The 22,457-nt window shown below is 40.0% G+C and overlaps 1 protein-coding gene and 1 pseudogene across 2 annotated transcripts in view; both read right to left on the bottom strand.

Annotated features, from left to right (window-relative positions):
- EIF4E (eukaryotic translation initiation factor 4E) overlaps positions 1-21,659 on the bottom strand; it is a gene marked incomplete at both ends in the record, with an annotated part of 43,696 nt that extends 22,037 nt beyond the window's left edge. The window contains one exon of the mRNA XM_080697543.1: positions 21,603-21,659. Coding sequence (XP_080553669.1) covers positions 21,603-21,659 — 57 coding nt within the window. The remainder of the gene's footprint in view (positions 1-21,602) is intronic.
- LOC308264206 (small ribosomal subunit protein uS15-like) lies at positions 13,966-14,546 on the bottom strand (annotated as a pseudogene). The gene has a single exon. The product of its transcript is annotated as a small ribosomal subunit protein uS15-like (transcript).
- Positions 21,660-22,457: the final 798 nt, after the last annotated feature.

The following is a 22,457-nucleotide window of genomic DNA, read 5'->3' as shown; positions in this document are numbered from 1 at the left end:
TCCCCCTCCGGGTACTGGGGATGGAACCCAGGAGCATTCTACCTCTGAGTTACACCCCTAGTCCTATTTTTTACTTTTTATGGTTTTTTTTTTTTATGTTTTTGGTGGTACTGGGGGTGGAACCCAGAGGTTTTCTACTTCCGGGCTATACTCCCAGACCTATTTTTTTTTATATTTTATTTGGAAACAGGGTCTCACTAAATTGCTGAGAGCCTAAGTAGCTGAGGCTGGCTTCGAACCTGTGCAATCCTCCTGTCTCAGCCTCCCAAGCCCAAGCGTGGGGATTACAAGCGTGAGCCACCACGCCCAGCCTATTTTTTATTTTGAAACAAGGTCTCACTGAGTTGCAAAGGGTCTCACTAAGTAGTAGCTGAGGCTGTCCGCGAACCGTGATCCTCCTGTCTCAGTCTCCCAAATGCTGGGATTACAAGCATGCGTCACCACACCCAGCTTATTTTCCTTTTTGAAACAGTCTATGTTGCTTAGAATCTCACTACATTGCTAAAGCTGTCCTTGAACCTACAAAAACTTTTACATGTAAGATTATAGAATATCACATAGTAAATGTTCTGAAACACCATAAAAATGTTTATTGGCCCCAGGCAACCACCTTCAGTACATATTTGAAAAAAATTTTAAACTTAAGCTTGTATGGAAGCCTCTATCTTTTTAAGATACTATCTATATTTTAATAGTCTCTTGTTCAAATTTTTAAACTTACGTGAACTTTCCAAGTTTTCTTAATAAAGTAAAATAACTTTAATAGGTAGTTATTTCCAAGATGAAACACAAAACATATTCACTATATCAAAATACTTTCTCAAATAGTACTGACCAAATCTAACAATAAGATCTAGAATTTACTTAATGATGAAAATCACTAATGAAAGCATTTAATATTAAAACCATATATAAAAGGAGATATTTTCTCAGCACAAATTTCTCACTTAACGTACATTTTGCAATAACCATTTTCTACTTAACATTACATTCCTAGCAGTAATTTAAACTAAAAAGCTCAGTATCAACCATTCATTAACATTCTTGGTCTTGCAATTAAGAGTATCATAAATTATTGCAAATTGGAAAATTCTGACTGTTGAGTGAGACATCCCTTATTATAAAATGCTTTTCTAGCCAGGCATAGTGGCACACACTTGTAATCCCAGTACTTGTGTGGCGGTACTAGGAAACATCTTTCATACTAATTTTAAAATCTATGGACTTCAAATGCTTTGGCATTAATTTTAAAATAATCAGTGGGTGCAGGTGGGCACTCAGACAGGGGAGGAACCCTGCGGAGTTCCCCTCACCAAGGGTGATTAGCAAGAAAATAGAGGTAGCTGAGGGTCTTTGCATTTTAAAGACAAGTAACTTCTAACAGGCTTGGATGTGGGAGGATCCCACATCCAAGAGACCTCTGACTTCAATAATCAAGGATTATCAAGGTAATACATTTTGGGGTCTTAAAAGATTTGAGCTTACACCTATAGGAAGAAGACTTTTGATCAAACAGGATGTAAGATCTCCATATCAAAAGACTCACCTCAGAGAAGGGGCGGATCTACTCAGGTCAGGATGATGATTGGTTAAGCAAAGATACAGGATAAAATTCTTTATAAAAACTGTTCTATATCCAAAACTTCGGTAACTTATTTTCAAGTTACTTCACTACACGTACCTCCCTTTGGGCGTAGTACTTTAATCTAATTTGTTACTTCTTTCTGCCTTTGTAATAATAAAATTACTTAAGCTTACAGCAAAAAAAAAAAAAGAGTTCTGGCTATTCTTTTCCAAGATAACTAAGAACAAGAACTCACAGTTACATCTCACACTGGCACAGTTTTGTAGTAACACCATAACACCTGGGAGGCAGAGATGGGAGAACAGGTTCATGGCCAGCCTCAGGTACTTACTTAGGCCCTCTGCAACTCAGTGAGACCCTGTTTCAAAATATGAAATAAAGCTCAGCATTTGGGAGGCTGAGAAAAGGAAGACTGCAGTTTGCAGACAGCCTCAGCTACTTAATGAGGCCCTCTGTAACTTAGTGAGACCCTGTTTCAAAATAAAGAAAAAGAAAAATAGGGCAGTGAATGTAGCGTGGAGGTCAAATGCCCCTGGGTTCCATCCCCAGACCCGCAATAAACAAACAAACAAACAAACAAACAAACATAGGGCTGGGGGGGAGGTGTAGCTCAGAGGTAGAATTCCCCTGGGTTCAATCCCCAGTTCTGGGAAAACAAAACAAAACAACAACAACAAAAAAAACTCTTCACTGCAATGCCACACCATATGCCTCTCTGTATTCTGTCATTCTGGTGGTCTCCCAGCTCAAATGTTACTGAAAATAACACTTTAAATGTCAATATTTTACAAGTATTTCTAGGTTTACTAATCACCTGGACAACAAAGCAAAGGCTAATAGATTATTGCTAAAGTAATCCAACACATTTTTAATCTAAAAGACAACCTAATCTGCCCGTGAAAACTCACGACATAACACAACTCAGGTAAGTAGAATAGGGAGGGAAAGCCATGAGACCGTGCTATGCTTATGTAGAAGACAATAACCACTATACTGAAAGACAGGTTCGCAAAACTAAACACAGGCCTAAGGTCATGCTAAAAGAGTACTTTTCATTTTGTGAGCAGTGGAAGCCATTAACTAGCAGGTCAAAGAAATTAAATATGGAAATATAGATGGCAAGAGAACACAAAGAAGATAATTAATTTAATACTGTGAAGTATTAAACCTGGTTTTAGGTTTGCTGAGTGTTATGATGTTCCAAAAATAATGGTCAGTGATCCTGGGGCTCAGTAGACTGTTAATAGCAACAGAAGGAAAAAAAGCCAAGCAAGAGTTACACAAATTTAACAACCAGCTACAAACAATATCAGGTAGCTTTTGCCACATTCTGCAAAAATTAGCACACATTATCAGACCTGCCAGACACTCCAAATATTGTAAAGCTAAATGTTCCCCAGATTTAGCATTATTGGTGCTTTCCCTAATAAATCTGAATAAATTTTAAATTATCATCATGTTCAAATCTATTTTGCAACAATTCTAAAACAAAGTTCCTTTTCCAGAACATTCAAATTTCTTACCAACACTCAATCCAAACATATATATAAATAATCTCTTCTAGAAATACTGATTAGCCACCCCTCTCAGATTACCCATTTGTGTCCTCCATTACCTTCATACAACAAATATTTACTCTAAGAGACTTCCAGGATTGGTCCCCCAGAAAGAGACATCACTAACCCTTAATTAGAAGTCATAAAAGTCAACAGTTTGTTAAGTCAACAGTTCCCTTGGCACTAATATTGATCTGAAACTAACTCAAAGTGTGTTCCATTACTGGTCCATAAATGGTTAGTCTTCAGAAAAGCTAAAGCATAAAATGGAAGGCGAATATTTAGAAAAGTTTATAGCAATTTGGCAGTAATTATATATCTGGTGAAACTTAATTACATTTTGTGTACACTTTTCATATTTATCATTTTAGAAAGGCAATAGCTTGGTAGTTTACTTTTGAAAAATAAAAAGTGTGTGTTAATTTCACTAGTGAGGAGAGGCAGAGGCAGAAGAATGACAAGTTCAAGGCAGCCTGGGCAATTTAGCAAGACTCTAGCTCAAAAAATAAAAAGGACTGGGGAAATAGCTCCGTAGTAGAGTGCTTGCCTAAAATGTACAAGGCCCTAGGCTCAATCTTCAGTACCACAAAACACAAAATTTTTTTTCACCATGATTTGATACGCTGGGGTCAGACCACACACTACTGAGCATAAAATCCCAAAGTCAGTGATACTAACCCTAAACCCACTCAGAAGGGGAGTATGTTAGAGCAAACCAGCCTCAGGTACCATTTAGACAACATTAATAAAAATAAGGGGGAGGGGCAGAAGTACCCAGGGAGAGCTGAGTAATTTTTTTCCTGAAAAGGTTGATGGTAATCCAATAAATCTGGGAACCTATGCTCTAGAGGCATTTTATCCAGGTTGGAATCCTGTGCATCAGTTTCCTTATCTTAAAGGGGTACAGTACTTTCAGGATTACTGCCAGGAACAAATTAATCAATAAATGAAAAGCATTTAAATGTTCTGATACAAAATAAATTTATGCATAAGCAGCAACCTGAAAGCATTTTTGTTCTGAGTCTTTTAATAATAAAATACACTTTGTGTTTGGGTTTGGTATAGCATTCCATAATAATACATTTTTACTTACGAAGAGTACCTAAAAATTTTAACTGTATGGTTGCTTGACTTGCCTAATATTTATTCAAGGCATAGTGTGTGGCTAGAGATTGCTAAGTATGCTATTTGATTCATTTCAGAAAGAAAAAAGCCAGGCGTGGTGGCGCATGCTTGTAATCCCAATATTTGGGAGGCTGAGACAGGAGGATCGCAATTCTTGGACAGCTGCAGCTACTTAGTGAGGTCCTCTACAACTCAATGAGACCCTGCTTCAAAATAAAGAATAAAAAATAGGGCAGGGGGATCTAGCTCAGAGGTAGAATGCCCCTGGGTTCAATTCCCAGACTCGCCAAAAAAAAAAAAAGAAAGAAAGAAAGAAAGAAAGAAAGAAAGAAAGAAAGAAAGAAAGAAAGAAAGAAAGAAAGGTGATCTACACATGTATATCACATATAAAATTTTCCTCTATTGCCTATATTATTTCTTATGCTTAACCTTACCCTTCACAGAACAATAGTGATCTATGAGAATATAAAGCCATCTTAAACACTGAAAGGAAGAAGTCAACTTCCTGGACTTTGAAAAGTTAGATACTATTATTTACTACTTTATGTACTGAAGGTATCATACCTTTGACCCACATTTCCTATATTCCTGGTCTTCAGTAAATTAATATAGCAGTGAGATGAACTACTTTTTTACCAAGGAATGGTGTAAAGGACACTGAAATCAAGAACCAAAATAAAGCAGATCAAAGGAGCTAAAGAAGTAAGTTATAAACTATATAATGATATGTGGGTGAATGTGGCTCATTTACCCACACATCATACTCCATTGTTCCAAATGCTCCAACTGACAGTTCTTTGTATACTAGGGCTTTCACTTTACTACTACAGTTTTCTTTCAGCAAATACAATCCTAAATTTACCAAGTATGGATACAGGAAGAAAAAGAACTGGTGACTAGCTCTGAGTAACTAGCCACATGATTATCACATTTAAATGATCTAATATCAACAACTCCCTTCCTAATGATACAAAATTAATGTGAAAGCTCAATGGTACTGCACCAAACCAAATATCAGGCAACAGCATGACTGGTAAAATAGTGCCACTTGATTATACACTGTCCCCACATTTCATTGATTTAGTTGAATTGGAAAGATTATCCATAGCCATATTAAAAATGTAAATGTTATTCGGGCGTGGTGGCACAGGCTTGTAATCCGCGCACTTGGGAGGTGGAGACAGGAGGATCATGCAGCCTCACTGGCTTAAGAGACCCTGTTTCCAAATAAAAAAGTATAAAATAGGCCAGGGAGTGTAGCCCGGAGGTAGAAGGGTTTCCAGGAACCCCAGTACCACCAAAAAACAAAAACAAAACAAAAAAAAACTAGCTTTTATTTGACAGATATTTACTAAGTAGCTACTATCAGGCATTGCGATATTTATATATACATTATCTCAATATATTCCATCTTCACAATACTGTGAAACCACTAATTCTCTTCACTCTTTAGACAAACTCAAGCCCTGGAAAGTTAAAATGTCCTGTGTTCTACATTAAGATCCAGGACCATCAAGGATTTTCAATTAAGAATGCCATATGCCGAGCCAGGGTGGTGGCACATGCTTGTAATCCCTGCGCTTGGGAGGCTGAGACAGGAGGATCGCCACAGGTTCAAAGCCGGTCTCAGCTACTTAGTGAGGCTCTCAGCAACTTAGTGAGACCCCGTTTCCAAAGAAAATATAAAATATGTCTGGGAGTATAGCCTGGAGGTAGAAAGCCTCTGGGTTCCACCCCCAGCACCACCAAAAAAAAAAAAAAAAAGAACGCCATATGTCCTAATTTTACCTATCTAGAATTTCACTCACTTTCACACATGACATGATTGGATAATAACTTCTATGGTTACCAGGGTACTCTGTCCAGGCAACACAACTCTACAGTATATATTATATTCTGCTTCACAGTATCAGGTTGAACACCTTGGCTCACCCTACCAGTGCATATCACTGCCAACAAATTACTAAAAAAAAAAAAAAAAAAAAAAAGTAAGAAATGGTGCATACACACTTCTTCCTACACACAGAAATTCCACTAGTAGAGAAAAAAATAAGTAAATGCCAGGAACTATAATCAATATACATCATTATACAAGACAGCAAGCTAAGTGCCTACTGGTCAAATATCTCTCATACACAGGTTAAGTATAAACAAAAACAGCCAAGACAGGAGGATCACAGGTTCAAGGCCAACCCCAGAAACCGTTTCCAGACCTCCCCCCCCAAAAAAGAGTAGCGTTGGGGATGTCACTCAGGTAGAATGCCCCTGGGTTCAATCCCTAGCACTACAAAAAAAGAACAAAAAACTTTTACAGATACAAACAACTACCTTTAAGAAAAATTATTTAATATAAAATGCAAAGATTTTATGATACTTTATTCTTCCATCTAGGTTCAAATAGTCAGTTCTCAGCTATCTTTTAAGCAAATCATGTACTTCCCACACCATCTTCACATACACAAATGAATATAATTCACTAGTGTACTAAAACAAGTAGAGCCTTACTATTTGTCTTCTAAAAAATAAAAATCTTAGCCAGGTGTTGTAACACATACAAATCCCAATGCACGGGAGGCTGATTCAAGAGGATCACAGGTTTGTGGTCAGCCTCAGCAACTTAATGAGACCCTATTTCAAAATAAAAAACAAAGTAGGACTAGGTATGTATCTCAAGGGTAGAATGCCAGAGTTCAGTTCCTAGTACTGCAAAACAAAGAAAAGAATGAAAAGAAAAACTAGGCGAATATGCTAAAAAATTACCACAGATTACTAAATTTATCTTGCTTACTTTTCAAATATATGTGCATGTGTGTATACACATAATGAAAAATACCTAGTAATCCTACATCACTTAGGAAAGTAAGGCTATAGATTTTGCAAGACTTCTTCCTTGTCCATAAAGAATCAAGATGACTTCTGTACTTATATCCTAAACTACAAAGTAGAAAAGTACTTAGGAAAATTTAGCAAAGTATAAATCTTTCAAGGTTATATAGTATTGCTCACTTGCAGACTTTTTTTTTGTAATGTAAAGGACTCTGAGACCCTATATATCAATTCTGACATGAAAGATTAGCTGGGTGTGGTGGCACACACCCCCTACTCAGGAGGCTAAAGCAGGATTGCCTTGTCCAAGGTCAGCCTGGGTAACTTAACAGACTCAAAATGAAAAAATTAAAAGCGTTGGGAAGCTGGGCGTGGGGGTACACTTGTAATCCCATTACTTGGGAGGCTGAGATAGGAGGATCACAGGTTTGTAGCCAGCCTCAGCTACTACTCAGTAAGGCCCTCGGCAAATTAGTGAGACCCTGTTTCAAAATAAAGAATGAAAAGTAGGGCTAGTGGTATAGCTCAGAGGTAGAAAAGCCTGGGTTCAATCCCCAGTGCCGCAAAAAAAAAAAAGAGAGAGAGAAAAGAAAAAAATAGGGTTGGGGATGTAGCTCAGTAGTAAAGCACTTGTAATATGTGGGAGGCCCTGGATTTACTCTCCAGTACTACCCTGCCCAAAGACAATATTCCTTTCAATTAAAGAAAAAATGGTACTACAACAAAATAATGGAAGCTGGCGTGCTGTGGAGGAAGAACTGTGATGACAATGTGTTGCATCTAAAAATACTTCAGATATTCAATGGCTAGACAGGCTTGGTGGCATATACCTGAAATCCCAGTACTAAAACTTGGAAGGTTGAGACAGGAGGATCAAAGGTTCAAGGATAGCCACGGCAAGTAGCAAGACTCAGAACTAGCAAGATCCAAACAAAAAATGAAATTAGGCTGGGGGGTCAGGGGAGGGGTTGCTCAGAGGTAAAATGCTGCTAGGTTCAATCCCCAGTATATCTCACTCTCTCACACACACACACACACACACACACACACACACACGCACACACACACACACACACACACAAAGACTAGCAGACTTTGTGGGGATATGGCAAAAATCTCTATTTCTGGATAATCAGCAAGCTATGATGAATCACGTTTAAATAAAAGAAAAATTCCTACAGTCCACTTTAAGTTTTTGGCTTTCTAATAAACAATTTTAAAGCTTGGATACATTCTTAAATAGAAAGATATGTGAGCATTTTGTTACATTTTAAAATAAGTTAATTCTTAAGGGAGCAATATTATCTAATAACCAAATTACTCTGTATATCTCAGAGACCAAGACAAGGCTACAAATTCAGATGGGGGAGAGGATGTATTGACTGAAATAGAAATAAACAGATGTGTGATCTAGAATGATAAGGCTAACAATAAACATTAAATGTCACTACTATTTAAATCAAAGGTCACCAGAACATTCTTATTTTAAATACTTATAGGAAGACAGATGGGCTATATCAAATCTTGAATTAAAATACATCAATCATACCAAAATCACATGAGAACAGCATTTATACTGCAGAAAACCATACTGTTTGTAGTAACATGGTAGTCATTTTTGTAAAACCGTAATTGAATACAGTTTGAGGTATAGCTCCATGGTAGAGTGCTCAGCTAGCAAGTACAAGGACCTGGGTTTAATCAACACTGAGAAAGCAAAAGACCAACAACTCTTCATTATTAAAAATGAACAAACTACAGCCGAGCAAGGTGGCACTTGTTTATAATCCCAGCATTTGGGAGGCTGAGACAAAGGACTGCAGTTTGTGGACAGTCTCAGCTACTTAGTGAGGTCCTTTGCAACTCAGTGAGACTCTTTCAAAATAAAGAATAAAAAATAGGGCTAGGAATGTAGCTAGAAGGTAGAATGCCCCTGAGTTCCATTCCCAGTACGACACACACACAAAAAAAGTAAAAATCAAACCTTTTAAATAAGATTTTAAATCTTATGCTGTGCTGATTGAGCTTGTAACTATTAAAACTTTGAAAAGCATAAATAAAATTTAATAATACAGCCAGGCATGGTGGCGCACACTTGTAATCCCTGCGCTTGGGAGGCTGAGACAGGAGGATCGCATGGGTTCAAAGCCAGCCGCAGCTACTTAGTGAGGCTCTCAGCAACTTAGTGAGACCCTGTTTCCAAATAAAATATTAAAAAATAGGTCTGGGAGTATAGCCCAGAGGTAGAAAGCCCCTGAGTTCCACCCTCAGTACCACCAAAAAAAAAAAAAAAAAAAATTTAATAATACAAATTAAAAGTTTTTTTTTTTAAAAAAAAGATCTTTATATTCTACAATTTAAAAAATGAGCAGAGGAACACTAAATTCTCTGTGTGTGTACGTTTGGTGGTAATATTCTACCTCTGAACTATATACCCAGCCCTACTTTATTTTTTATTTGAAATAGGGTCTTACTAGGTTACTGAAAGTCTTGCTAAACTGCTGAGGCTGGCTTCAAGCCTGCAATCCTAACACAGTCTGCCAGGTCCTGGGGCTACAGACATGCACCACCACACCCAACTCTGTGTTCATTTTTAAAAAGTACAATAATAGTAAAAGTTAAAATATCAATATAAACTGTAGTTTAATAAGATAATTATTCATATACACCAAGGATCACCTTTCAAAAAATATTTTCAACTACGACATTTCTTTAAAAAAATTACAAAACAAGTATAGCCAAGTGTTTTATATGACCCTCAGGTTTAGAGTGGACTACATTCTTCTCTTATTAAGCTTAAGTTAGTGGGTTATCAAGCTTTCATATACAGAAAATCAGTATTATTTACACCAGTTATTAGACTTCTAAGGGATTTCAAGAAACTGCCAGAACAATGACAGTTTTATATATTTTAAAAAACAAGAAAAACTATGTATATACATATATTTATGAATAAATATAAAAGGTAAAGGTAAGAAATTAGTGTTTATAATTCAGGCAATAAGTAGGATGTTTTGAAAAATTATTTTAAACTACTAATATGCCAGACATGGTGGCAAATGCCTATAATCCCAGCTATCCAGGAAGCTGAGGCAGGAGGATCCCAGATTGAAGGCCAGACTGTGCAACTTAGTGAGAACCTGTCTCAAAATTATAAAGGGCTGGGATGTAGCTCAGTTGTAGGGCACTCCTGAGGTCAAATCCCAGTACTGAAGAGAAAAAAAAAAGATAATAAATGTGGTAAAAAGCAGAGTACAAAACCACATGAACAATGATCACTGTATTTTTTTAATTCTTCAGTTAAATTCTAAATCAACTATAGAACATCTAGACCTCAGAATATGAATCAGTATTAAAAAGAATTGAGTTTGCCAGGTGTGGTGGTACATGCCTATAATCCCAGTATTTGGGAGGCTGGGACAGGAGGATCAAAGGTTCCAGGACAGACTCAGCAAGTAATGATACTCTCATCAACCTAGCCTCTTTCAAAATAAAAATAGGGCTAAAGGTGTAGCTCAGAGGTAGAATGCCCCTGCGCTCAATCCCCAGCACAACACACAAACACATGCGTATTTAAAAGGAAAAAAAAAAAAGCCGGGTGTGGTTGCACACACACTTGTAAATCCCAGCATTTGGGAGGCTGAGACAGAAGGATCATAGTTCTAGGACAGCCTCAGCTAAGTAGTGAGGCCTTTTGCAATTCACGGAGACCCTGTTTCAAAATAAAAAATAGGGCTGGGGTTGAAGCTCAGAGGAAGAATGCCCCTGGGTTACACCCCCAGTACCACAAAAAAAAAAAAAAAAAAAAAGAGGAAAAAAGCAAAGAGAGATACAGCTTAAAAAAAATAAAAAGTCTACACAAGTAAACCAAACTATAGAACATCTAGTTTTGGGGATTACAAACTATTCTCTTCACAATGACCTAGATATTCCAAATTTATTATAACATTATTGTACTGAAGTCTAAATATACACCGGAGTCTACTTCTGGACTGCTCAGTTTGCTCGAATGATCTGCCAATCTCTTCCTGCACCAATATTTATTTTATTTTTTTGGACTAGCGGTTGAATCCAAGGGCATTCTACCTCCAAGCCACACTCCCAACCCTAATTTTTATTTATTTTGAAACAGGGTCTCCTAAATTGCTGAGGCTGGGCTCAAATCTGTGATTCTCCTGTCTCAATCTCCCAAGTATTGGGATTATAGACGTGTGCTAACATGCTTGGCCTATATTTTATTTTAAAAAGTTACCTTTATTCAATACTTTCCCCCCCCCCTGTTAAGGCAAGTTTCCCATTCCTCCTTTCACTTCCTTTTCCAGAATTTATTGACAATTCTCATTTGTTTAAACCTCCAAATAAACTGCCAAACTATTTTAAAAAAGCATCTGTTGGCCAACTTCCTATAAAAGGTCAGAGAGTAAATATTTTAAGATGGCAACCTATTACTTATTTTTCTTTTTTGGACCCTTTAGTAAGTAAAAACCATTCTAAGCAGGCCATTGTATGTAGAGCCAAGTATAAAATATCACATCCATCCCACCCTCTCTACAAGGATTTTGATATGATCAGTTTATACCAAGTTTAGATATTAAACTCAAAAATTAAAAACTTTCCAATATTAAATCTTTTCCAAAAACACACTATGGGTTTCTTCATTTATTCAAGTCCTCCTCAGTTGAGTAATAAAGGTTTTATTTATGAATCTTACAAATTGCTTATTAAGTTTATAATTCCTGGGCACTGTGAGGAAGGTACTTAAATTTAGCACATCATTAATGCTGCAAATTACTTGCTTAATTTACCATCCCTGGCATGTCTGCCAGATTACAGAAAAACTGTGATCATAAGAATGCAAAATTATTGTTATAAATTGGTTTTAGGTTATAAATGATCTTTACTCCTGTTGTTGGCAGTGCTGGGTTCAAGTCAGGGCACATGCTATGCAAGCTTTCTACCACTGAGCTAAATCCCTTGCACCTCCCCCCTTTTTAAATTTTGAAACAAGGTCTCCTTAAATTATCCAAGTTGGTCTCTTACTTAAAATTCTCCTACCCCCAGCCTCCTGAATCACAGCAGTAACAGATATATACCACCATGCCATTCAATTATAGTGTGTAATGAGGACCGAACCCAGGGGTGCTCCATTACTGAGCTATACCCTCAGGGTTTTTATTGTTGTTGTTGGTGGTGGTGGTGGTTTGTTTTTGGCATACTAGGGATGGAACCCAGGCCTGTTTTTTTTGTTTGTTTTTGTTTCGGTGGTGGTAGTGGGGATGGAACCCTTCTACCTCCAGGCTATATTCCCAGACCTATTTCATATTTTTTTATTTGGAAACAGGGTCTCTTAAGCCAGCAAGGCTGGCTTCGAACCTACGTGATCCTCATCCTATCTCAATCTCCCAAATGCTAGTATTACGAGATCACGCCTGGGAACTCAGGTATTTTTGAGACAGGGTTTCTCTAAATTGCTCAGGCTGGTCTCAAATTTGTGATCCTCCTATCCAAGTACATGGATTATAGGTGCACACCAATACACCTGGCTTCTTTCTTTTTTGGTACTGGGAATTGAACCCAAGGACATTCTACCTCTGATCCAGTCCTACTTTATTTTTTATTTTAAAACAGAGTCTAAGTTTCAGAGCAACTTGCTAAATTGCTGAGGCGAGTCACAAACTTACAATTCTCTTCTCTCAGCCTCCCAAGTACTGGGATTACATACATATGCCATAATACCTGGCTTCTTTATTCTTTAAAATGTACACATATTTTTAAATTTATTTTCTGTTCAGTAACTGAGTAACTTAAGGTCAAGAGAGTTAAGCATTGAAAGTGCCTGGAACATAAATGATACTAATGTTACTTCCTTCCAAAATGTGTAAAACAGATTAACTGTAAGACATTTAAGAAACTAAACACATGAACAGGCACACACACAAGACAAGAGCAGGAGAAAATAATGGAGGTGGAAGGCTAGAATGCAGATAGCTAAAGTGGTAACTGATCAGGGTATGCAACAAGAACCTTAAAGGAGGCCAAAGCCAGCAGCTTTCGAAGGAGGGTAAATTAAAGAGAATACAGTGAAAGCTCTTTAGGAAGCAGCTAGATCCCTCCATCCCCTCTGCTACTCTTAAGCTACTAGGATTGCTGCCATATGAGGTTAAAAAGAAAAAGAAAATAAGCAACCCAGAGGAAACAGGCAGGGAAAAGAAATGCTGCAAAAAACCAAATGTCTCTATATAACCTCAATGGCCTAAGTTATGATTTTTGCATGCATATTAGACAATTACAGGATGCTATAAAAAAGGGAACATTCAGAAAAAGACAAAAAAAGGCCAAGCACAATGGTACATGTCTGCAATCCCAGTACTTGGGAGATGGAGACAGAAAGATTGCAGGTTTGAGGCTAAGCTTGACATCAAACCAAATAAGAGGAAGACAATGGTCACAGCAAACAAGCATGCAACAGACAAGTGACAGGGAGCCCGGACGTGGTGGCTTGTAATCCCAGCGCTAGGGAGGCTGAGACAGGAGGATCACACAGATTTAAAGCCAGCCTCAGCTACTTAGTGAGGCTCTCAGCAACTTAATGAGACCCTGTTTCCAAATAAAGTATAAAATAGGTCTGGGAGTATAGCCCAGTACCAAAAAAAAAAAAAAGTGACAGGGAATCAGGAACACAGTAAAGAGACTAAGATGAATATTAAATATGGGGCACAACAGTCCAGACTGGTACAGTGTGATTCAGACAAATGTCAGTGTAGCTATGTGATATGATGGCTAATATAACCAAGATGCCTATTAGTCTACCTTTTCTTAAAAAAGAAAAAAAAAAAAGGCCTGAGCCAGGGATGGTGGCACATGACGGTAATCCTAGTTCTTGGGAAACTTAAGATAGGAGGACTGAAAAGTTCGAGCTTCAGCAACTTACACACCCTGTTTGTTTTTTGTTTTGTTTTATTTTTTTTAGTTAATGATTTTATTGCTTGAGTACATAGAGAAATCTATGCCACCAGGGCAGATGCTGTGGATGACTCATATTTCCAATTTGGAGGATGGACCCGTTTGGTCTTATAATAATGAGCCAATCGGTGAATTCTGCTATCAGAATCAGATGAAATTTAGCATCCTTTCCTGTTTCTCTCAAGATGCTTTCAAACAGCAACTGCTTTCTTAATTAAATGATAGAGATCCTCGGGAAGATCAGGAGCAAGTCCTTTGGACTTCAGGATTCTCAAGATTTTGTTGCCTGCCACAAAATGCACTTGTGCCACACCATGTGAGTCCCTCTGGATCATACCGATCTGTGAGGGAGTTAGGCACTTCTTGGCCAGTTTATAATAAATCTGCTCCTTTACATCATCAGATGTCAACTTCAGCCAGGTGGGGACACTGCAGCAATAGGGCAGGGCCAACTGGGACAGGCCCTTCCCGAGAGCATGCATGTGACCCATGATGGCGGAGGTCGGGCAGCTAAAAGAGCAGACCCTGTTTCAAAATAAAAAAATACCAGGCGTGGTAGCACACAGGATTACAGACAGTATTGCAGGTTTCCAGCCAGTCTCAGCTATTTAGTGAGGCCCTCTGCAACTTAGAGAGACCCTGTTTCAAAAGAAATAATAAAAAATAGGGATAGGGGGTTATATAGCTCAGATCCAGAATGCCCCTGGGTTCAGTCTTCAATACTGCAACAAAAAAAAAAAGTAAAAAATAAAATAGGGCTGGGGTATATAGCACTGAGATAGAGTGCCCCGGGGTTCAATCCCTAGAACTAAAACAAAAGAAAACAGTCTGGAGCTCCATGGTAGAGCACTTTCAAGTAAAAGTCTCAGGGTTGAGCCGGGCGTGGTGACGCACACTTGTAATCCCCTTGCTTGGGAGGCAGAGACAGGAGGATCGTGCAGGTTCGAAGCCAGCCGCGCTGGCTTAAGAGACCCTGTTTCCAATAATAAAATAGGTCTGGGAGTGTAGCCCAGAGACAGAAGGGCTTCCAGGAACCCCAGTACCAACCAAAAAAAAAAAAAAAAAAAAAAGTCCCAGGGTTGGATCCCCAGCACTACAAAAAAATGAATGAATAAAACAAACCAAAATGCCCTGGTGTCTGGATGAGGTATTAATCTATATGTAACTTGGTTCAACTATGTGTTAAAGAAGCTTCTTTTCTCTCTTGTCTAGCTCTATTTACAGTTCTTTGGCTGGTCCACAACTTGGTCCTACAATATATAACAACTATAAAATCCTATATTTTCCAAGACATGATCAATTTTGCTACTGGCTTCCTCAGGAGGAGCTTCAGTACAAATTCCAGAAGCTGAAACCAAACTATAATTCTGAAATTATACTCAAATTATCTTCTCTTAGAAAGTTTCATCCAAGGCCGGGCGTGGTGGCGCACGCTTGTAATCCCCGCGCTTGGGAGGCAGAGACAGGAGGATCGCGCAGGTTCGAAGCCAGCCCCGCGCGCTGGTTTAGGAGACCCTGTTTCAAAATAATAAAAAATAAATGTAAAAATAGGTCTGGGAGTGTAGCCCGGAGGTAGAAGGGCTTCCAGGAACCCCAGTACCACCAAAAACAACAACAACAAAAAAAAAAAGTTTCATCCAAGAGTGGCAATACTGTCTTTTTCTTACACATCATCTAGGCTTTCAGTTTTTCTTAAAACTGAACAACACATAGCTGAAAGGTACACACAATGGAGGTTACTATAAAAAAAAGGAAGTCAGGACAGTAGATGGGGGAGGCAAAGAAGTAATAAAATGCTGAGATACAGATGATGTCCTGGATGATGTACCTGAATCTCGTTTTTTTGTTTGTTTGTTTGCTTTTTTGCAGTACTGGAAATGGAACCCAGAGGCATTTTTACCTCCGAGCTAAACCTCCAGCCCTATTTTATATTCTTTATTTTGAAACAGGGTCTCACTGAGTTACAAAGGGCCGAAGTAGCTGAGGCTGTCCTTGAACCATGGTCCTCCTGTCTCAGCCTCCCAAATGCTGATATTATAAGCGTAGCCCCTGATCTCCAGTTTATTACTCTAAGACTTAGGTATACTTTATACTTTGTGTCCACATATAAACATTTCACTCTTTGAAAGGAGGGGCCTAAAAATAGTATATTCTGACAATTTGCACAACTATTTCACTTGACCAGTATAGATATTAACTTTTCTAATATCGAAATATCTACGCTAACCCTGGCATGGTGGTGCAAGCTTGTAATCCCAGCATTTGAGAGGCTGAGACAGGAGGATCACAGTTCGCAGACAGCCTTAGCTACTTAGTGAGGCCTTTTACAACTCAGTGAGACCCTGTTTCAAAATAAAGAATAAAAAATAGGGCTGGGGTGTAGCTTAGAGGTAGAATGCCCCTGGATTTCATCCCCAGTTCCACACAAAAAAGAAATATCTGAGCCGGGCGTGGTGGCGCATGCTTGTAATCCCAGCATTAGGGAGGCTGAGACCTGAGACCAGAGATCACGGTTTGCGGACAGCCTCAGCTACGTAGTGAAGCCCTCTGCAACTCAGTGAGACCCGGTGTTAAAATAAAGAATAAAAAAATAGGGCAAGGGGTGTAGCTCGGAGATCGAATGCCCCTGGGATCCACCCCCAGATGCCCCCCCAAAAAAGAAATATACTGTACAAATATACTACTTCATGTACAAGATGATTAACATCATCATTATAATGTTTGAAATAGCAAACACTTGGAAATACCCTATTTGTTCACCAATATAGAACCAATTATTTTAAAACCATATCATGTAGCCCAACATGGTAGCACACACTTATAATCCCAGGTGGGAGGAGGAAATAAGAGGATCACAGGTTGTAGGACAATCTCAGCAAGTAGTGAGACTCTGTCAACCTAGTAAGACTGTGCTTCAAAATAAAGAATAAAATAGGGCTGAAGGTGTAGCTCAGAGATAGACTGCCCCTGGGTTCAAACCCCAGTTACACACACACACACACACACACACACACAGTATCATAGTTTTGAGAGCACATATACTGCAAACTGGCAGCTTTAGTTTGAACTCCACCCCATCACTTATTAGTTGTGTGATCTTGGAGCAAATTAGTCATACAAAGTTAATTTCTGTGCCTTGGTTTCCTCTCTGTGAAATAAGAACACTTCATAGGCCTGCTGTAAGATTAAAAGAACATATATTTTATTAAATAGTGTAGTGTCAGACTTAGCAAATATTCAGAAATAATATTAAGAAATAAAGCTGTCTATATTAAAAAATGACTGCTCTAGAGTAGGGTGTGGTAAAACACACCTGTGCTCCCAGTAAGTATTTGGAAGGCTGAGACAGGAGCCATCTCAGGCCTCAGTAACTTAGAAAGACTTTCAGTAACTTAGCAAGATCCTGATCTTTTTTTTTCTTGCCTTACTGAAGATGAAGCCCAGAAGCATTCTACCTCTGAGCTATACCCCCAGCCCTAATTTTTATTCTTTATTTTGAAACAAGGTCTCACTAAATTACAGACAGCCTGCCACCACAGTGCACACATATAATCCTAGTACTTGGGAAGCTGAGACAAGAAATCACAGGCTCAAGGCCAGCCTCAGTAACTTAGCAAGACCCTGTTTTTTTGTTTGTTTGTTTTGTGTTTTTTAAAGGGGGATATTTCAGAACTATAATGCCGCTGGGTTCAATCTGTAGTACAAAAAAAAGTATCTGAGGGTCATGTGTCGTTGGCTTTGCATTTCTTGATAATGGCCAAGGATTAATGATCAAAAGGCTGGTAGAATTTCCTAGCAGAAAAAAAAGGTGTGTATGTATCACAATGAACTTTCATGCAACACACTGATGGGACTACTATCTAGTTCATCATAACTGAAAAAATATCATCTTTGAATACTACATTTACAAACAAAAACCATGCCGGGCATGGTGGCCCACACTTGTAATCCCTGCACTTGAGCTGAGATAGGAGGATAGCAAAGGTTCAAAGCCAGCCTTAGCTACTTAGTGAGGCTCTTGGCAACTTAGCGAGACCCTGTTTCCAAATAAAATATAAAATAGGCTGGGAGTATAGCCTGGAGGTAGAACGCCTCTGGCTTCCACCCCCAATATCCCCACCACACACACACAAACAAACACTTTTAAGACATTTAAAAAACAAACACCATGCCAGGAGTGGTGGTGCATGCTTGTAATCCCAGCATTTGGCAATTGGGAGACCCAGAGGGTGGCGGTTCACAGACAGCCTCAGCTACTTAGGTCCTTCACAACTCAGTGAGACCCTGTTTCACAAAATAAAAAGACTAAAAATAGGGCTGACGTGTAGCTTGGAGGCTCAGTGGCCCTGGGTTCCATCCCCTGTACTACAAAAAAAAAAAAAAAAAATTTAAGCCAGCCTTAGGAATTTCAATGATCCCAGTCACAGACATATGAAAATGAGAATATAACCTATGCTCATTTCTAGTTCTCAAGTCTCTGCCAGTGCAACTCACACATAAGATTTAAAAATTTTCCAATGGGAACAGGGAAGGATAAGTAGAGATTATCATTGTTAGAACAATTATTTCACACGTCCCTTATTAAGTCCAGGACTGTTGGTACTTCTATTATAGTCTTAACTTTATATAAATTAAACAGAATATTTTATATAAGTGTTATTTGCCAAAGATTTTCTGTTCAAACTGAATTAAGCTTACACACTTTTTTTTTTTTTTTGATACTGGACATTGAACCCAGGGGCATTCTACATCTGAGGTATGGCCCTATTTTATATTTTATTTTGAAACAGGATCTCACTAAATTCCTGTGGATCTCCCTATGTTGCAGATTCTGGCCTCAAACCTGCAATCCTGTCTCAACCTCCCAAGTACTAGGATTACAGGGGTGCACTGCCACACCTGGCTACATACATCATTTTACACAATTATCTTTAATTTCAGTGAATAAACTGTTTTATCTACACTGAATTTCTCTAAGTCAAATAACTATGTATAGTAAAATCATAGTATAAAATGAGATGAAATTTGAAACATAAATGCCAGAATCAAATTTTTTGGCTTATCATTGGATTCCTTCATTAAAGCAAAAGCACCAATACTGATCTGTAAAGTCTGTCAACAGTTTTCATACCTGGAAGGCTGAGACAGGAGGATCGCAGGTTCATGGTCAGCCTCAGCTACTTAGTGAGGCCCTTTACAAGTTAGTGAGATCCTGTTTCAAAATGAAGAATAGAAAATAGGGCTGAGGGTTTGTCTCAGAAGTAGAATGCCCTTGGATTCAATCCCACTACCGCAAAAAAAAAAAAAAAAAAAAAAAAAAATTAAATAAGTAAAATACTTCCCTTAATTTTCCCTTTCATGCTTCTCAACAGTTGTAAGCCATCCTAAAAGAACTAAACTTATAGGCTTATAGGCTATTTAAAATCATTACTGGAAACAAATGGCATTTTCTGTAACTTCTATAGATAAACTACCAAATGTCTATGAAAGGTGGAGAAGCAAGAAAACCTCACAGCCTTAAGTGATTCTGCACAGCAAAAAGCATTCAGAAAACTTACAAACTAGGTAAAGTAGGAATGAATAACTGATTTTCAGAATCTTCAGCAGGGGTACCTCAACTACAACCCAATACTAAGCAGTAGCTTTAAAATAAATTCAACTAAACTGGGCCCCATAGCAAATGCCTGTAATCCCATTATCTGGGAGAGTGAGACAGGATGGCCAGTTTAAATTAAAGGCAACCTCAGCAATTTAGCAAGGTCTTATTTCAAAATAAAAAATAAGCCAGGTGTGGTAGTGCATACTTATAATCGTAGTACTTCAGAGGCTAAGGCAGGAGGATTGCAGGTTCAGGAACAGCCTCAGCAATTTAATGAGACGCTCAGCAACCTAGTGAGACCCTGTTTCCAAATAAGAAATAATCGGCCTACGGATGTAGCTTGGAGGTAGAATGCCTCTGGGTTCAATTCCCAGTACCACAGAAAAATAAGATAAGGCTGGAGGTATATAGCTCAGAGGTACACTGTTCCTCAATTCAATCCCCAATACCTCCCTCCCAAAATTTATTTTTCAACTATTTAAAACTCTCAATGCTGGAAGTATTATAGCTCAGTAAGAGTGTTATGCTACCATGCAGGAGGCCTTAGGCTCACTCTTCAGCACCTTAAGTAAACAGAACTGTCAAAAAGAATTCTACACACACAACTGATTACAGTACATTAAAAGTAAAAACTTGCATTTCTCACTAAAAATGAGCTCTTGTTTTACATACATGCCTATAGTTTCAACCTAGGTTTTTACCTTTCCACATTTTAGGTTTCTGCATTTCTTATCTTCCTAAATTTAAACATACTATCCAAAACTCTCTGGGTCAGGACTAAAACAAATACTGTATCAGTGACCTCCACAACACGGAAATTAAGTTCCTTAAGAGTTTACAATGAACAAAATATATAATCACATTTTATATAACTTTGTATCTTAAAGAACACTTGATATACAACCCTAAACATATCAGGGACTATTACTATTTACTGACTCAAAATAGTCCTTCGCCATTTGTACTTCCTGTCTGTGTTGAAACAAAACTATTAACTCCAAAAAGTCCAAAGGACCTAAAAGTTACTGAAACTTCACAACATTTTTGTTAGAGATTAATTAGGCTGGTCTCCACTACCAGCTCTAATGCTTTTTCTGATATTCATACCGTAAATAGTAGATCCAGTCAAGCGAGGACATCAGAAACTGTCAAATGGGTTTTAAAACTGTACATATTTTAACCTTCGTGTTTGTTATGTAACATTTATTTTCTAAAGTCAATTAATTTTACTGGCAACTTAAGAGACAGTTTTGCAGTCAGCCTAATGCCCAAGAACATAAGGCAAGGAAGGTCTAGAACTGTTTCCTGAGTGTTAAAGGTTTTCTAGATACTACTATCCTCCAGTATACACCTGAGACGCTGTCACACAGGTGTGACATTCCTAAAACAGCAAGATGGGCCCATAAGTTTCAATGAGCCATTGCCGGCAAAGCCAAACTATGAAGAAAATATCCTCTACCTTAGGGGCAACTAACAACTTTCTGCCCTGAGGTCAACTTGCTTCAGGAAAGTTTAAAATGGTGTCTAAATTAAGACAAAAGTCTTTAGCATAGGTGAAACGTAGAAAAAAAAAAAAAAGTGGAAAAGCACTCTCAAAAGCTGCTTATGTTTTCAATGAACTGTGTCTTGGGAATCTTCCAAACGATAAAGGCATAGAAGATCAGACAGATCCAGACCGGTTCGCATTCTATGAAGCGCACTGAGCGGAAAAGATGAATGAATGGAAGTCAAGCGCGTGTGAAATGCAGCAGGTCCGGCCGGCATCCAGACCCGCAGCGGCAGATCACTAGGCCTCGCTCCTCCCCCTTCCCTCCTCCATGACAGCCCAGTCCCAAGCATGGAGGGGCGAGGACAATGTGATCCCCCCTCCTCGCCGCCACCCCACCACCCTGATCCTACTCGTGGGAGCTGAACTGCACGACCCGGAGGCTTCGCCCCCATCCCAAACCTCTCTCGCCTCCCCCGCCGCCAGCCCCGGCAACTCTCCGGCGCGCTGGAGTAACATGCGCTCGCCCCTCTCGCCTTCCCTCGCCGAGATCGCCGCCTCTCCGCGCGTGCCGGGGCTCCACTCCCGCCTCACCCACCCTCGGGCTCCGCGCGCCCACCGGCTCCCGGCCCACCGGTCTCCCGAGCACCGACCCGCGAGCGCCGGGCCCCCGAGCCCCGGGCGGGCGCGCAGGAGGACGGCGCGGGAGGGAGGGAAGCGCCCGGCTCCCCCGTCCATCTCCCGCCAGGCCGGCTCGCCGCCCACCCTCCCGGCGGAGCCCTGCCCGCTCCGAGCCGGCTCGGCGCCTCCAGCACGGAGCCAGCCCCCAGCCCGGAGCCGGCGCCCCGGCCCCGCCGCGCCAGGCCCGCCGCCCCTCCCCCACCGCGCCGCCCGGGCCCCCACCGCGGCGTGTGCGCTCCACGCCGCCGCCAGCCCGCCGGCGCCCCGCCGCCCGCCGCCCGCCGCGGCCCGCCCGAGGAGGGGGAGGGGGCCCGGGCCGGCGAGCGCGCCGGGAACGCCGTCCCGCGGGGTCCCCCCCGTCCGAAGGGAGCGGGGGCGCGGGGGCCCGTGGGGGTGGGGGCCAAAGGCAATACTCACCGGTTCCACAGTCGCCATCTTAGATCGATCTGATCGCACAACCGCTCCTGAAGGGGGGGGGGTGAGAGGAAAAAAATGAGATTCAAACCGGATTGGCCGGCTGTTGTCCACGTGACCGACGTGTCCGTTTGGCCCCGGCGGCGCCTGCGCAAGACTGCGGCTGCGTGGGCGCCGAGAGGCTTCTGGGAAGTGAAGTCTCTCGCTACTTTTCGAGGCAAA

The sequence above is a fragment of the Muscardinus avellanarius genome, assembly GCF_963383645.1.
Source record: "Muscardinus avellanarius genome assembly, chromosome: 6".
NCBI lineage: Eukaryota > Metazoa > Chordata > Mammalia > Rodentia > Gliridae > Muscardinus > Muscardinus avellanarius.
This window is presented reverse-complemented; position numbering and strand designations above follow the sequence as displayed.